Here is a 16,498-nt window from a genome sequence, read left to right as displayed (position 1 = left end):
CACAGGGAGATCAGCTCGGTGCTTTGTGACCACCTAGAGGGGTGGGATAGGGAGGGTGGGAGGGAGGGAGATGCAAGAGGGAAGAGATATGGGAACATATGTATATGTATAACTGATTCACTTTGTTATAAAGCAGAAACTAACACACCATTGTAAAGCAATTACACTCCAATAAAGATGTAAAAAAAAAAACAAAAAATCAAAAAAAACCCCCCATGAACTCTACTTGATTAAAATAATCATAGATGTCCTTGTTAAAAATGGGGTCTAAACTGATTCACTGAGTACCTACTATATTCTTACCTGACACTGTACTAGACATAAGGATCACTAAACTGAGTAAGACACAGTTATTGCTTTTAAGAAGTCCACATACTAATGGAAAGTGAAAGAGAGGTGCCCACACTACCTGAGTGATACATGTTAACGTAGAGCTATACAGAAGTATTGTGAGGTTACAGGAAAGGAAATGCCTAACAATGTTTCTGGAAGACTGAGACAGTTTCATGAGGGAAAAGGCTGAGTCTTAAAAAGATTTTCAGTCATTAAACAAGCACAGAATGAAAATCAAGTGCTTCCTGGCAGAGATATAAATGCAAAGGCACAGAGAATTAAAAGAAAGAGGCAAATATTTTGGAGAGGCTGCTATATAATCGGGAGGTAGAATAGGAAAGAATTAAACCTGGAAACTTGATCAAGTTCCTTTATTTCAAACCCATTAGGCGCTTACCACTTGCCAGTGTTACAGTGAGGATAGAAAGGTAAAAGAGTATCATCCCTACATTAGAAGATGTGAAAGAGCTCACTGTCCAGGTTGATATCAGATTGTCAAGAACATTTCAAGCAATGCCACACTGGCCTGAGTCTTTCGTTTATTCTCTCAATAAACTTTTGAGAACTTACTATCTCCTAAGCTTTGTGTTACATTTCAGGAACACAGAGATGAAGGGACAAATTCCTGTCCTTGAGAAACTTACAATTCAATAGCGAAAAAGATATCAAAAACAGCCCATCGCTTGTCCTGAGATGTAATTAAATCATGGAAGAGAAAGAGATCAGTACACTCTTGTAGGTATTTCATATATCCCAAATTCAGTGTTCAGAACTGAACTCATCATTTTATTTTGCCTAAACTCAAACCTTTTCAGTTTTCCCATCCCAGTTAATGTCACCACCATCCATATAAAGACATAAGCTAGAAACATGGTAATCGTCTTGATGCTTCTCTCTCCCTCAGAGACTACTTGTAATTAATCACCAGATCCCATAATGCTACTTCTCACTCTCTCAAAGATCTCCACTTCTCCATCTCCTTTCTGTACCTCGTTTAAGCTCAGTCCCTCATCTGGATTTCCTAACTGGTAGCCTCCTAACTTGTCTCTCCTTTTTCACTCTTGACCTCCCAACCACTTTCCTTACAGTAGACACAGCAATCATTTCAAAGTGCAATTTAGAACAGGTGTCACTGTTCCATCAATGGTCTCCAATTACTCTTAGGATAATGATCTAGTTAGTATATTGTAGCATGGCTAACTTAGAAGAGCAGACTGATTTCAGGGTTCTGTAACCTTGACTAGCAAAGAATAATGGAAATGAAAAGTGCCAAGTAGGTACTTGACACGTATACTGTAAACACATACCTTAAACTGCAGCATGTTATCCTTATGGTAGGTCACATTCAGACGGAGGGAGTTCACGGGTACGGAGGGCAAAGAGGAGGCATACGAAGACTTTAAGGAGAGGACAGCTGTGGCCCCATGTAAGTCATACTGAACATCACTGATAGAGTATAGATCATTGACAAAATAGCAAAAAGGGACTCCAGGAGAACCGGATACCTGAAAAGTAAAGCCAAATCCAGCTCAGCATGAGTTCTAAGATTATCAGATGTAAAGGGGCTAGAAAAGGCAACTTGCAGGGAGATAAAGATAAACCCAGTCATTTTCTTATATACCCTTTGGTAGTGACATCAGTTTTCATTCCTGGTCTCCATGTAAAATATTTGTAAAAAAAAGTCCCACTCCCATCCTTACCTATTCTTCACATCCAGATAAAAACTCAGGTTACTTTGGAAGTCTGTCCTTTCTATGGATTTTAAGTAGTGATATAGGCGCTGGTGCTATGCTTGTGAAATTGTAGATTAAGTGTAGAGGATTTTACAAAGTTACAATGAGGTACTACCTCACACTGTTAGGAATGGCCATCATTAAAAAGTCTACAAATAACAAATGCTGGAGAGGGTATGAAGAAATGGGAACCCTCCTACACTGCTGGTGGGAATGTAAATTGGTGTGGCCACTGTGGAAAACAGTATAGAGGTTCCTCAAAAAACTAAAAATAGAGTTGATATATGATCCAGCAATCCCACTCCTGGGCATATACTCAGACAAAACTACAATTCAAAAAGATACATGCACCCCTATGTTCATAGCTGCACTATTCACAATAGCCAGGACATAGAAACAGCCTAAATGTCCATCAACACATGAATGGATAAAGAAGATGTGGTACATATACACAATGGAATACTACTCAGCCATAAAAAAGACTGAAATAATGCCATCTGCAGCAACATGGATGGACCCACAGATTATCGTACTGAGTGAATAAGTCAGACAGAGAAAGACAAATACCATATGATATCACTTATATGTGGAATCTAAACCATGACACAAACTAACCTATCTACAAAACAGAAACAGACTCACAGACATAAAGAACAGACTTGAGGTTGCCAAGGGGGAGGGGGGTGGGGGAGGGATGGATTGTGAGTTTGGGCCTAGCAGATGCAAGCTGTTATGTAGAAGATGGATAAACAACAAGGTCCTACTCTATAGCACAGGGAACTATATTCAATATCCTGGGATTTTAATGTACATTAACACCGTCACTATGGTTACCTCCCAGACACAGCCGCGGGCAGTACAGTTTTCTGCAGAAGCACCATTCTCATCAGGATAACAGTCTATTTTTTCTGCATCCCTTATCTTCACATCCCACTCCACCGTGTATATTTCTCCCAGGACAAGATCAATTTCTGTGATAAGGGCCACCTGTAAGAATGGGAAAGTATCAAGCAAATGTACCCTCAGGACAAAGACCTTGTAAGGTCTGAAACTTCTTTTAGGAAAGAAAATAGCAATCAGACCAGACTCTCAACAATCTAAGCAACATAGCACTGGAGCTTACACAGAGAGAGAGAGAGAGAGAGAGGGCAGAGTTCTAACCAGTAACCACAGGGGAAATGGCACAATTCTATCAGAATTTGTACATAACATTTTGAAAAGAATCAGGTCAACTACAACCTTCTGTAATCACCCCTTTCTTTCCTCCCCCGACTCCTCTTCTGTTCCTTATTTTGTCAGGAAGGCTCTCTTCTGCAGCCCCCTTGTAGCACAGCACACACAAGCACGTGGTGTCACCCCATACCGAGCTCATCATTTTGTCCTCCATTCCCCAAACAGCATTCCCCATTGGTCTGGAGTAGGGGCAAGAACACAGAAATAAGAATCATGTGCGGCCTGGGTTCTCCCCTCCATTCCACTGTGGAAACTTAGACAAACTATTTCAATTCCTCGGGTCTCAGTTTCACCAACTGCAAAATTGGTGAGTTGGCAAAATCATTACACTTCCTTCCACTTCTAACATCCCAACCTCTTCATTTCCCCAAGCCCAGAGCCTCAAGACTTGAAATTTTCTTTGAGTCCCATTCCCTAATTCAAATATTTAATATTTTCCTATGTGTTTTTCTTACGGTCATCTCCTCTTTAATTAGTAATTTCCATAGTGAAAGTGCTCATTTGTCTAGAGGCATAAAATCTCATGCTAAGGATTATCATCCTTCTTCCAGTCTCTCCCCAGTCTACATTCATCTTGCTCTTCCCTGTACCTCAAACCCCACCCCAGAACAATGCTCTCACAACGGCACATATTGATTCAAGGATCAATATGAGACCCTTTGAGAATCAGATCAGATCCTTCTTATTTTGGCACCTAAAACCCTCCAAAATCTGACCACAAGTTAATCTGTCCAAACTGAGCCCCTTCCAAAAGTGGATCCTACCCATTCTAGTTATTCGGTACTCACAGACTAACAGAAGGCTATTCTTACTCCCGAGACTGGCTTATTCTGATACTTCCACCTTGACTGCTTTATCTAAGCAAACGCCCTTTCTAGGAAAATGGTGCTTATCTGGGGAACTTACTGCTAGCTGCCTGCCCTCTGTAAAACTCCCTTCTTACTATTTCAGTTTAGAGCACTAAAGTTCTCGATTAAGAACTATTTTTTTGAAGCCATGTAACACAGCTGTGGCCATTAATAGGTAAGTGCAAGTCCATTGGCCAAGTATTTCTTTCTTGATTTAAGGGCCTGCCCCTCCCTCCCCTTCACCTTCACCTTTCCCTTTTCCTTCCAGCTTCTTCTTCTTTGTTTATTTTTATTTGTTCTCTAACGAGGCTAGAGTGACTGGAATTAAGCCACCATTTCTAATCACAAGAGAGGAAAAGACCTCAACCCTGACAACCTTGAGCCACTGAACCAATGCCAGCAACTGACTACTTCCTAAACTTCCAGTCCCATTTCTAACTTTATAATGTATGCACCCTCAATGTATGTTGTCAAGACAAAATGTCAAATGCAACCAATATATCATTATAGTAGAAGATTAAATTTACTTATTTTCTCCAAATTTGGACGGTCCCTCACAAACCACGCTGACCCAGCAGCTCCCAATCCCAGATCATTTGGAGCACCTGTGGCAGGGGGTGTTGGGGGAAAGGATTCCTCATAATACTAAGATTTCAGAGGAGCTGGTTACAGCCTATCCAGGAACTTCAGGCCTCATTAAAAGTGAGGAAAATTATTTTATTATTATCACCTAACCAAGTGAGTAGCCGTTAGCTAAGCTTATCCAATTCTTTGACTTAAAATATTTCCTAAAAATGTATGTGTTGGAGTGAGAATCTATATAGCTCAATACAGTAAGAGAAAAAAAAAAAAAAGCACCTCGAAATTTTAATGAATGGGAATCCCACCTCCCACCTCAACCCTTCTAGCATCAATCAATCAGCAGCTTTCAGACCCGGTTCTCCTCCAATCCTGTTCCCGACACGCCTGACTTCGCTCTTCTTCTGTTCGAGTCAGAGAGGACAGAAGACTGAGGGACAGATAAGGGAATAAAGATGAAAGGACCAGTTTACCTCCTCCCATGTCTCAGCAGCTCCTTTGTTAATCCCAGCTCTGGCCCACTCTTTATTTTTTTCTGTCCTAACCCTCTGACTCCCCACCCCAGTCTTCAGAGTGTGCTCTGGTCCTTCAGAAACCCATGCAGGGCTTCCCTGGTGGTGCAGTGGTTGAGAGACCGCCTGCTAATGCAGGGGACACAGGTTCGTGCCCCGGTCTGGGAAGATCCCACATGCCGCGGAGCGGCTAGGCCTGTGAGCCATGGCCGCTGAGCCTGCGCGTCCGGAGCCTGTGCTCTGCAACGGGAGAGGCCGCAACAGTGAGAGGCCCGCGTACCGCCAAAAAAAAAAAAAAAAGAAACCCATGCAACCTTGGCAAGAAGGAACGTCATAAGCGATGAAGAATTCTTTACAAACTATCTCAACGAAATGGGGTTTTACCTGGAGGTTAGAATCATAAGTGACATTAGGAGAAACTGGAAGTTTGACACCATTGTGTTTCACTGTAACATTGGTAGGTTCCTGGGTCCCAAGGATTTTAATCTCTTTAAATGCTAAATTATTGGGGTCTGTGTAGGTTGATTGCAAAATCTTCACATCCAAGCGGTTCTGCAAAACAGTTAAGTACAAAGATCTGCCTTAAATATACAGATTCTCAAATCACTCCAATACTTCATCCTAGACCGGATACTCAAAACCGCTCCAAATGGCTCTTAGCTCTCTCTACTAATGTGTGCTCAAGTACAAACTTATTTTTCCCCTGAGGGGGGCGGAAAAAGGAGAGAGAGAGAAACACACATACAGAGAGAGAAATTTTTTAAAACTTCATTTAAAAAGACTGCTTTGATTTATCCATATCATTGCCTCTTTTTACTAACATGAATGATTCAATTATTAGGTGTTAAGTCATAAACTGAAATGTGGTCACCTATTGTCATAAATGAAGCTACAAATAAAATTACACACATACACAAACACATATGAGCTAACGGTCAGACAAAAGCCCACACTTAAGATTCATAAAAATACACTACTCACTTGGGTGACGGAGAACTCACATAAGAGGTAAACTTTATTGGCCACAGTATCTGAAAGTGAGATTAAAACAAGTGAGACTCTCGCCTGCCCACTACAGAAGGACAGATTTCATCCTGGCACTCCTTGAAGCTACATGTTGAGAATGACAAGATTAGAGAGAGAGTGTCCAAGGCCAAGACACTGTTTTCACTTTTCCTTCCTACCTTAACCTTGAAAAGGTTCCCTTCCAAGTGCTTCCAAGGCATATGCCTCAAGCGAAGCTATTTCCTAAGCTTGAGCCACAAGAATCTTTAATGTATTGGAGACAGATTAAGAAGCGTGGCTAGATTCGGGCGCACTAGAAAGGTGTCTTCTCACTGCCTGACTAGCACAGGTAGGTTTTACACATCATCCACGTTTGTTCATAAGTATTTGGAGGGAAGATGTGTGCACTGAATGGCAGAAACAGTCTAGAAAACATTTCTTTCAGGTGCCCTTTGATAATACAATGAGAGTCTATATATGCAGCTGGCCAGTGGGAGAATTCTAAGAGGTAGAGATGTGTTTTCCTTCCACCTGTGGTCCAACTACCACTATTCCTGAACAGCACAACCGAAATCAAAATTCTCCTCTCGAGCGATTAATGTTACTAGGCCTGGTGAGATTTCTCCCACCGCTGAATGACCAGCAGGAGTAACTCGAAGATGCAGGTTTGGAAACGGCAACATTGTGCTCACCTTTCGTTTCCCCATCATCCCAGAAAAGTTCGCCTTTTGCTTCTTTGTTGTCATCCAGGGCAATGATAAGACCAAGAGGGTTCCTTCGACTGTGAGAAACAAGATTTATGTGAGAGGCAAAGACTTGGGACTCAAAGAATTTTGCTAAATGAGCTGTGAAGGATTCTATCAGATTTCAAATGGGACAGGTCACTAGCAGCAGATGGCTCTGCTTTTCTTCAGGCACAAAGGCAAAAGCAACAGGGGCATCACTTTCTAGAATGGGTAATGTCATAGGCGACAGCACCACTCCAAACATTAGCAATAAACATCTATGAAGGAGGCAAGAATTTAATCACCAGAATCACTGCAATAGCTACAATAAAACCTGCTGATGCTATTATTATTTTGAATACAGACTATTAGAAGAGAAAGAAATCCGAGACAATAATTGGTTCAGCCTAATCATTTTACAGCTGATACATGCAGGAGAAGTATTAACTGCAGTCAGGGGGATATATTTGTTCCCTGCCTAAGAACCATGTTGACTCAGAAAGCAAGAAAATACAACAAGGTCCATCTATATAATGGCAATTTCCTAATTTGATTATTTATTATTAGTTCATTTCGAGAGAGAAAAAGAGAACATTCTAATTATCTGCTTTATAACTCAGAATATAAAACACAAAACACTACTCAAAAGATGCTGAAATAGATGCACATAGAGAAAGGGAGAAAGAAGGAGCAGCTGCATTTAAATCTCCCCTTATTCCGCCCCTCCTCTAGACCACCTCCCGATTTCCTACTCCTGTTGCATCCCTCACACTCCCTATTATATTCTTTCATAGGTCAGCCTTCCACTGTGCCCTGTGCCAGCCAGGTTCCAGGGTCAACAAAATCACCTGCTTTCACTTAACACGCATGTACTGAGTAGCTTTCATTGCTAGGAAGTCTAAGAGATACAAAAACAAATAGACCAGAACGACATTGATGACCTTAAATATGGTAAGAAAGATTAAACATATTCACCAAATAGTCCAAACAGAAAGTAAAGAGTGGCACAAAAGTTAAAATCCTTACAGGAGTCCACAGTGACACTTGGAGCAGTAGGTGGCCTAGATATTCTGGAGGACACTGCATACTCTTAAGGACTCACCCACTACAATACTACTTGGCCCTATTAGATAAATTAAACACATGGTCCCTGAAGGGTGCTAACGTGAAACCCAAGTTGACAGCAGTCCTGGCTTGCAACCAAAGAGCAGGCTAATCCTCTCTGGGGGAGTGAGACCTATTTGGATCCTTGAGATCACCACATTTGGAAAACCAAAAAATTACTAAATGCACGAGGTAACAAGCCAACATCAAAGAAAGTTGGCAAAAACAACTAACAATAGATTTAGATTCCACTAAGGATTTTAGATAATAGAATTTTCAGTTACAAAGTATAGAATAACTATGACTGACATACTTAACAATATTAAGGGAAAAAAATGTATTAAAAAATGACCAGAAAGTTGGAAGTGGCAGCACACCCTCTGCTGGAATTGTTGGGGAAGATTTCTCGCAGATGAAATCAGAGTGTAATTTGGAATATGATTAAGAATGTATCAGGCAAAGAATGCTGAAAAGGGTAAGAAGTGCTGAAGCCCAGATGCAGGGAAATAGATGAGTATGTTTAGAGAATAACAAGATTTTTGGCATGGCTGTTCTATAGGTGTGTGGTAAGGTGTCAGGAGACACAGGTTAACTCGAAACCAGATTATGATTGGCCTTGAACAACCTACTAATGATAGAATTTAGACTTTAACCTGGGAAGCAACAAATTGAGATCTTCACTTTGGAAAGACAATTTTGGTATCAGTGTGCAGAACAGCATGAAGCTGAATAGTTAGAGAAAAGGAACCCAGGTGGTATTTGGATATATAAGTTTTTTCCATCAGTATCACAAAAGTTTAAACTTGAAAAATTATGGCAGTAAGGAAGGTTCAAAAGAAAAAGACTTTAACCTCCAAAAAACTACATCTATTAAAAGCAAATTAGCTGATACATTTAGAGACACAGATGTGAATGTGTGCCTCTTTAGTACAGATGGAGTCTATAGTTTGAGCATCAAAGAATCATCAAGGAGAATGAGGGACATGAAGGAGATTTGAAGTGCACAGGAAGTAATTTTTGAACCCCGTTTTGCATCACAAGAAAGAAATGGCTCAGTGGGAAGAAAGAAACAGGAAATTGAGATTATAGGGGAGTGGAAAGTGGATCCCACTCCCTAGAAATGAGAATGAGGAGTCGAGTGCATAGCATGGTAGAATGATGGTCTGATAAAGGCAGGTGGAGTGATCAACAGACCCCGTTTGCCCGGAATTGAGATGTTTCAAAAAACATGAGACTTTCAGGGCTAAAACTGACATATTCCTAGGAAAACTAGGAAGGTTCACCACCCTCGGGGGGGGGGGGGTTAAGTCGGGGGGTTAAGGAAGGACAGGATTAAGGTCTTTCAAAATCCATTTGGATGCAGTCTAAATCACAGCTTCCCCAGAAGAGGCCCACAGAAATCCAGGGAACAGAGTTTGATGACCACACACACACACACACACGCACACGCGCGCGCACACACACACACACACACACACACACACACACGTGCCCCTCCTCCCCACATTCCACGTAATGCTTCAGCATCTTCTACATGGGCAACAGATGGGAACAGAAACAACTAGGTTCGTCAGCCTCCCCCTTAAAGGAAACTCCCAGCCATGCTATACCTGGCCACAGTGGTTGTGGCTGGCTGCTGTGTGGGGAAGATGTAGCCTCCTCGAAGGTGAAGTCCAATTTTGTCTCCAGGAAGTTCCATCTCCACTTTTTGCTTCCTCCATTTCACTCGGCCCCCCTGACGCACGTAGACAAATCAAACACAGTGGCATGAGCACATCACCGCTACCTCTTAACCACACGCGGAGTTATCTCCAGCTCTTTCCTTCTCCCACCTAGTTGAATTGCTATCTAGTCAGGCATCAAGCAAGAAAAGGAAAAGAATTTAAGAACAATGGGTTTTGTGATCAGCTGGGCGCTTGGGGAACATATATCACGCTGAGGCTATCTGACATACATTATACAAACTGATAGTTTTCTGAACAAGAATCTCACTTATAACCAGGCTCAAATTGTCCATCGGCCCCAATATTTGCCCATGAGACATTCTACTTCCATCTTTATCTTGCTGCTGAATAAAGTATATGAAAGTATCTTTTTCAGATTTCATCATGACTGATGTCGAGTGACTTCGTCTCACTTTATTGACTCTGCTATGAAATCACTGCAAACACGACAGAAACATTCCTCAGTGCATGGATAGACGTTTCTGTCTACCCAGACGTATCTTGTCTGTGCAGCTTGAAGAGTTTAAGAAAAGTCAAAGCTACTTACAGTCTCATAGTCATACCAGACGGCATCAGGCACATATGCTGTCACTTTCTCTGCACCCTGAAATTAAAACAAACTATTGTCCTTTATGACCCAGCCTCTGAAGGGGATAAAACTTCTTAATCACATACTGAGAATGCATAAATGGCCTTTCTTTTCTCTACCAACTTGTGCTTTTCTTCTAACAGAGGCAATAACCTTGCCACTTAAAGAAAAATCCCAGATGGGACCATATTAGGAATAATAATCATAGTATTGAAATAGGTGTTGTGGTAAAAATTCCAGCTTTAGAGGCACAGAAGCAGATGTGATGACAGCGAGGCAGGGAGACAGAACAAGGAATGCGGGCAGCCTCTAGAAGGTGGAAGAGGCACGGAAATGGATTTCTCCCTTAGAGCCTCTAGAAGCAACCGGCCCCACCAACATAGTGATTTTAGGCCAGTGAGACCCATGTTGGGCTTCCGACCTCCAGAAATGCAAGATAATAGATTTTTGTTGTTATGAGCCACTGCATTTGTGGTAGTTTGTTACAGCAGCGACAGGAAACTAATACAGCCTCTCTAGACACAAACCAGACCAGTTAGCAGAGTCAACTGCAGCCAGGTGGAAAACAGGAAGAAGGACACGACGGTGCACAGAAGTGATGAAACAAGAACCAGGAGAGTCTGGGACTCCCTTCACTGGTTGAGAGGCAAGTTCTGCTTGGAGGAAAGGATGTGAAGTGCCGTGAGCCATCAGCGCTGTGAAGCTGGGCTTGAGAAGGCGGGGCTGGAGGGTGCGATTTTGAAAAATGAAAAAAAAATTCCAGCTTCACACTGCGTACCTCATTTAATCTTCGCAATAGTCTCCAGTGATACATACTATTATTATCTCATCTTACAGCTGAGGAAGCGGCACATAATTTCCCCCAGATGGCACTGGCACCAAGTGGCAGAGACAACAAACACACCCAGATCACCCTGACCTTAGAGTGAGTGCTGGGTCACTGCTCCCTCCTGCCTCTGCATCCTGGAACAAGTCATGATCTGCTATGAGAATCTGACAACACATAGGACAATTCTTAAACCGAGTCACCCGTAGATGCTTCTATACTGATTGGAAACTTGGTCAAGGACAAAAGACTTCTAGAGACAAAAATGTGTACCCATCAGATACCCATCTTCCCCAAACTCCAACACACAGTCTTCAAGGCTGCCCCAGCCACAGATGTTGGAAATGGGTTTGGAATAGAAAGAGGACAAATGGTTCCAAGAAGAGAGGAGTCTGGAGTTACCAGGAGCAAGACCAGAGACCACCAGTGTGTCTCGGCGGGAACACTTGCCTCGGCCAGAACCGGAGTGATGAGGAGGCCGGGCCCCCATAAAAACTGCTCCTGCACATCCCAAGTGTTGCTGTCCTCGTAGAACCTAATGACCAGAGAAATGTTCAATGACATTTGGGCCGGTGCTTTCTGGCAGCTCTCCCCCAAGCCTGTCTAAAACTTGCAGGCTCCCTGCCTGGGGCAAATTCCCCAAATTATTCCGTGACACCTATTCAATCCCTGTCTCTCCACTCCTGCAGGCAGATCTACTTTCCCTAGCCCCTGCACCCTCCTATTCTTTCCCCAATTTGGACAGAAGTTCCTATTTCAGTATCTCTATGCTAGGCAGGTTCCAGGCTATAATTCTATTTGTCATATCCCCCTTAAAAAAATAAGTAAAACAAGCAAGACATTTTAAAACTTCAGCTACTATCCAAAAGGAACTAGATCTGATCACCCAAAAAAAGCAGACAAAAACTTTACTCTTTTCTCTTTTAGGATACCTACCTTTAATAGAGAATTCTGGGAGACAGCAAGTACTTACCCACAATAATGAATATATAATATATATTATAATAATATATGCCTGAGGGCCTAAAATGTCAGACACAGAAGGGAATTAACTGTATTTTGATTTTGACAAGAAAAAGTCTCTTTTTCGTAGACTATAAAATTATTTTGTTAATTTTTAATAAGCGAGACCTGGGTTACTTTTTTCTTTTTCTATGATATGACCAACATAGACCTCAAAGATGCCCCCATTGATGACCAGCAAGTATATCCTCCAATATCCAAGCACTTTGACTTTCAGAATATCTGTGCTCAAAACTGTTAGAATGAATTCACTTAAAAGCCAACCAATAAAACTGGTTGAGGCTTTTATCTACATAGCATCAAACATAGTTCAACCTAATATCTCTATTTTCATGCTTTTTTTTTTTTTTGCATCATATACACAGAGCATTACTGTTCCCACTGTTCAAGCCCTGAGAAATGCTACCAAAGGCATGAGCAACTGGGGCAGGGTCCTCGCCTAAATCACAGCCTCTGTCTCAAGCCAGTTCCGTACACTTCCCAGCACCATCTTCAATCCTCGGGTTTCTAAACAAGGCTTCCGGCTCCTTATTCTGCCAGTGCCGGTCATAAGAAAGCAAACCCCACGGCAGAGCTACTCACTCTGCAGCCACCAGAGGGTCCCACAGCATTAGCTAGGAAGCGAGGACACACCCTCTCCTACTACAAATCTCCACCAAGCTTAAATTTCCCCGGTGCCTCACAGCAGTTTCCCCGAGATTCCAGCCCCGAAACAGGATTGCCTGGAAACCCCAGAACTATTTGCCGGCTAATATTATAGAGGCATCAGTTCATACTAAGTGGCCAGCGTTAAGGAAAGTCTCTTAAGTGTTCTTTTTTTAGAGTCAAATTAGAGATACTCATTGGCTGACAATAAAAATTCTGAATTCAGGAAAATCCTCCATACTATTCTTATTAGTATGTAAATGACCTAGAGCTTGAACATGGTGCATTACAAAAGCGACCATCAGGTTCAAGCTATCAAGTCCTTTAAATGAAGGCTACAGAAACTAAGGATGAAGGAACTTAAATGATTTGTCTAAGGGATAGAGTTAGTTGGTGGAACAAAGACCCCAAATTCCACAGCTTTTAGTCTAGTTCTCTCCCCAAAAGGGAACAGGCTATAATACTTAAATATACCTAAAATAGTACATAGGCAGCAATAGCCTTGCAAATACCAACTCGTTATTCAAGTTAAAAAAATATATCTGAGTAACTGTTTGGATTGTTTTAATTTCACTCATTTTCTTTGCGGTACGTGGGCCTCTCACTGTTGCAGCCTCTCCCGTTGCGGAGCACAGGCTCCGGACGCGCAGGTCCAGCAGCCATAGCTCACAGGCCCAGCTGCTCTGCAGCATGTGGGATCTTCCCGGACTGGGGCACGAACCCGTGTCCTCTGCATCGGCAGGCGGACTCTCAACCACTGCGCCACCAGGGAAGCCCCACTCATTTTTTAAAAAATATTTGTTTATTCATTTAGGATGCTGCCGGTCTTAGTTGCAGCTCACGGGATCTTCGTTGCGGCATGTAGACTCTTAGTTGAGTGAGAATTCTTGGTTTTGACTTGCATGCGGGATCTAGTTTCCCAACCAGGGATTGAACCCAGGCCCCCTTCATTGGGAGTGCAGCGTCTTACCCGCTGGACCACCAGGGAAGTCCCTTCACTCTTATATTTGATGATACAGTCAATGTCACCCAGTTACATTAACAAAATTCCTTTGGGCTAGATGAACTTACTCATGCAGAAGGGGCCTGGCCACCGTGTCCCCCTGGCTGTGAGCACGGTAGAAGAGGGTGTAGAGATAGGGCAATAGAGCATAGCGGATGGTAAGGTAGTGCCTGGAGGAATTCAACAGCAGAGAGTCAGCTCCAAAGGAGGCAGGATCCTGGGCCTGGGAAGAAACAAGAGGTTGCAATTGACACCTGGTTACAAATAAGAAAAGCCTTTGGAGATATCAGACCCCATTCATCACAACCAAGAGTTTTGTTCCTGCAAGACCTGGGGCCTACCTTGCAAACTTTGCCTCTGAGCAGTAGGGTTGGGCAAAGGGAGATCATTCCATCAAGTTAAGTGGCCATTCTTCACCCTGCACTGCATCCCCCCTCATTCATTCTATGGGTGCTCTCAGTAGACTGCCATTTAAATAACTTTTAAGTATTTCTTCATTTGATTCTCACTACAAAATGAGCAATGCAAATAAAGTGTATAAAGGTTTGATTAAAAACCTTCACACACTCGCCATTTCCTTGACTGCCGCGGTAGAGATAGCAGGGGCTGTGTCGGCAGAGGGCATTTTAATGGTGCATCATGAGTCCTGGTTAATTGCAAACGGTGGTCCCAATTAGCCTAAGTGAAGCACCACGTAGGAAGTTGGCTCAACAGATTTCTCGGACAGGATGCAGGTAGATCCAGTCCTAATGTATGCCAAGTTTATTTTGATCATATATCCTGGGAGACTTACCTTGTAGCCTTGGCCATTGTGATTCCTGGAAAATGGATAGAATGCTCCCAGCTGCATCCACCTCCTGCAGAGCTCTTCGGGAGCATCCAATGTAAAGCCACATATGTCAGAACCCACCTGGAAGGACACACAGACAGTGACGGCATGTGTACCTCACTTCCATTACCACACCCTACTCCTCGGCTTTGCTTTCTACCAGGGACCTACCAGCTGTACTTGGCTGTACTAACCTCTTCCTGAGAAGGCTACTTCGGTGTGATGGAACTGGGCTAAATCCTATGTCCACTCTTTACTGCCAGGTGAATGCAAATGAATTACTTAACCCTTCTGTGCCTCGGTTTCCTCATTTTGTTAAAGTGGGCACTCTAGGGTTTTAGTAAATGAGATAATGGAAGTAAAACACTTGATGCACAATAGTTTTTTGGTGAATAGCAACTAGAAATACCGTTGATATTATTACTTTGACCACAGCACTAGGAGAATTAATTTTCCAAAGCCTAATTCTGATCAGGTCATTCATCTATTCAAAAATCCCCAGGGTCTCCTGCTGCCTGCCCTACTAGCGCCTCAAAACCTGGTTCCAACCCACCTTTCCAGCATCATTTCTCATTCCAGTCCTACACTCCAATCCTTAGGGACACTCAAATTCTGCCCCTTGCTGGTCTCAGTCTTAAAATTTCTCAGTCTTACAATGACCTCCCCCCCATCAGTCTGATAAAACATACCCACTTTCAAGGTTAAACTCCAGTGCCATCTTTTGCATGAAGTTACTATTTACTCCCTCCCGGGACTCCCATTGTTCCTTGTAATCTTGTTACAGTTGTTAAGTACCTTTCTCAGGATTTCTTTTAACATTTAAATGATATGTTCCTGTTTGCACTTTTACCCTAGCTTGTCATAATTATGTGTGTGTGTGTGTGTGTGTGAGTGTGTGTGTGTGTGTAGAGAGAGAGAGAGAGAGACTTTGGGGGTGTGCGGAAGGAAGGTGTTTCTGTTACTATATTTATGTTTCTCTCCACCCTCACCATGCATACCTAGCTCAATGCCTTGCTCGAAGTAAGAGCTCAATAAACAGATATGCTGAATTTAACTAAAAGATGCCAACTGTAACCTTAAGGACATGTGCACTTTTTTGTGTGTATGTTGTACTTAAAAAAAAAATATTCCAACACTACCACTTCAAGTTTGCACCTTCTATCCTTATAAGGCAGTACAGGAAAGAATGTCGTGGTATCAGTGTCATACTGATGTGGATGAAGCACATAACCCTCCAGACTTTAAATCCCTGGGCCATGGAGGGCAGTAGAGGGGAGCTTTATCATTTGAAAAACTTCTAGCATGAGGCATTCTGGGGACTGGGATGTGGACTCACCATTGGGATACCAAAAAGGCTGAACTCGAGCATGCCAGGGATGGACCATCGAAGGTCATTCCAGGTGGCTGCGTTGTCTCCTAACCAGTGGGCTGCAAACTTGCCAGACCCCGCAAAGGTAGAACGGGTTAAAATGAAGCTTCTCTTGTTAGGGAACACAGTCTTCACAGCTCTAGAGAGGGAGAGAGACTTAGGGAGTCAATGTGTGACCTTAGCGTGCCTTAGCCCAGAGGATAGAGTGATAATATCGAGGATCTCAAGTTAATACCGCACTCTTCGCTTCTAGTTTTCTCCTGTAGAGTTAGAGTTGCTGTTGGGAGCAGACTGTACCATTGAGTATGTTTATATTTCGTTTTGTTTTGTTTTAGGCATTTTATGTACATCATTAACTCCATAATTTCAAAGTTCAGTAGAAGGATACTGAGCCAGTACCTAAAACCCCAAAGCACAT

General features: G+C 42.6%; 1 protein-coding gene across 2 annotated transcripts in view; it reads right to left on the bottom strand.

Annotated features, from left to right (window-relative positions):
- The window catches only part of MGAM (maltase-glucoamylase), a 139,518-nt gene that overhangs the window by 32,623 nt on the left and 90,397 nt on the right, over positions 1-16,498 (bottom strand). For both annotated transcript variants that reach the window (XM_067747213.1, XM_067747212.1), the window contains exons 16-26: positions 16,048-16,219; positions 14,676-14,792; positions 13,951-14,105; positions 11,662-11,746; positions 10,344-10,400; positions 9,683-9,807; positions 6,936-7,024; positions 6,220-6,269; positions 5,623-5,790; positions 2,901-3,053; positions 1,641-1,838 (exon numbers count right to left, since the gene is read on the bottom strand). In XM_067747213.1, coding sequence (XP_067603314.1) covers positions 1,641-1,838; positions 2,901-3,053; positions 5,623-5,790; positions 6,220-6,269; positions 6,936-7,024; positions 9,683-9,807; positions 10,344-10,400; positions 11,662-11,746; positions 13,951-14,105; positions 14,676-14,792; positions 16,048-16,219 — 1,369 coding nt within the window. The remainder of the gene's footprint in view (positions 1-1,640; positions 1,839-2,900; positions 3,054-5,622; positions 5,791-6,219; positions 6,270-6,935; positions 7,025-9,682; positions 9,808-10,343; positions 10,401-11,661; positions 11,747-13,950; positions 14,106-14,675; positions 14,793-16,047; positions 16,220-16,498) is intronic.

The sequence above is a fragment of the Pseudorca crassidens genome, chromosome 8, assembly GCF_039906515.1.
Source record: "Pseudorca crassidens isolate mPseCra1 chromosome 8, mPseCra1.hap1, whole genome shotgun sequence".
NCBI classification, from domain to species: domain Eukaryota; kingdom Metazoa; phylum Chordata; class Mammalia; order Artiodactyla; family Delphinidae; genus Pseudorca; species Pseudorca crassidens.
This window is presented reverse-complemented; position numbering and strand designations above follow the sequence as displayed.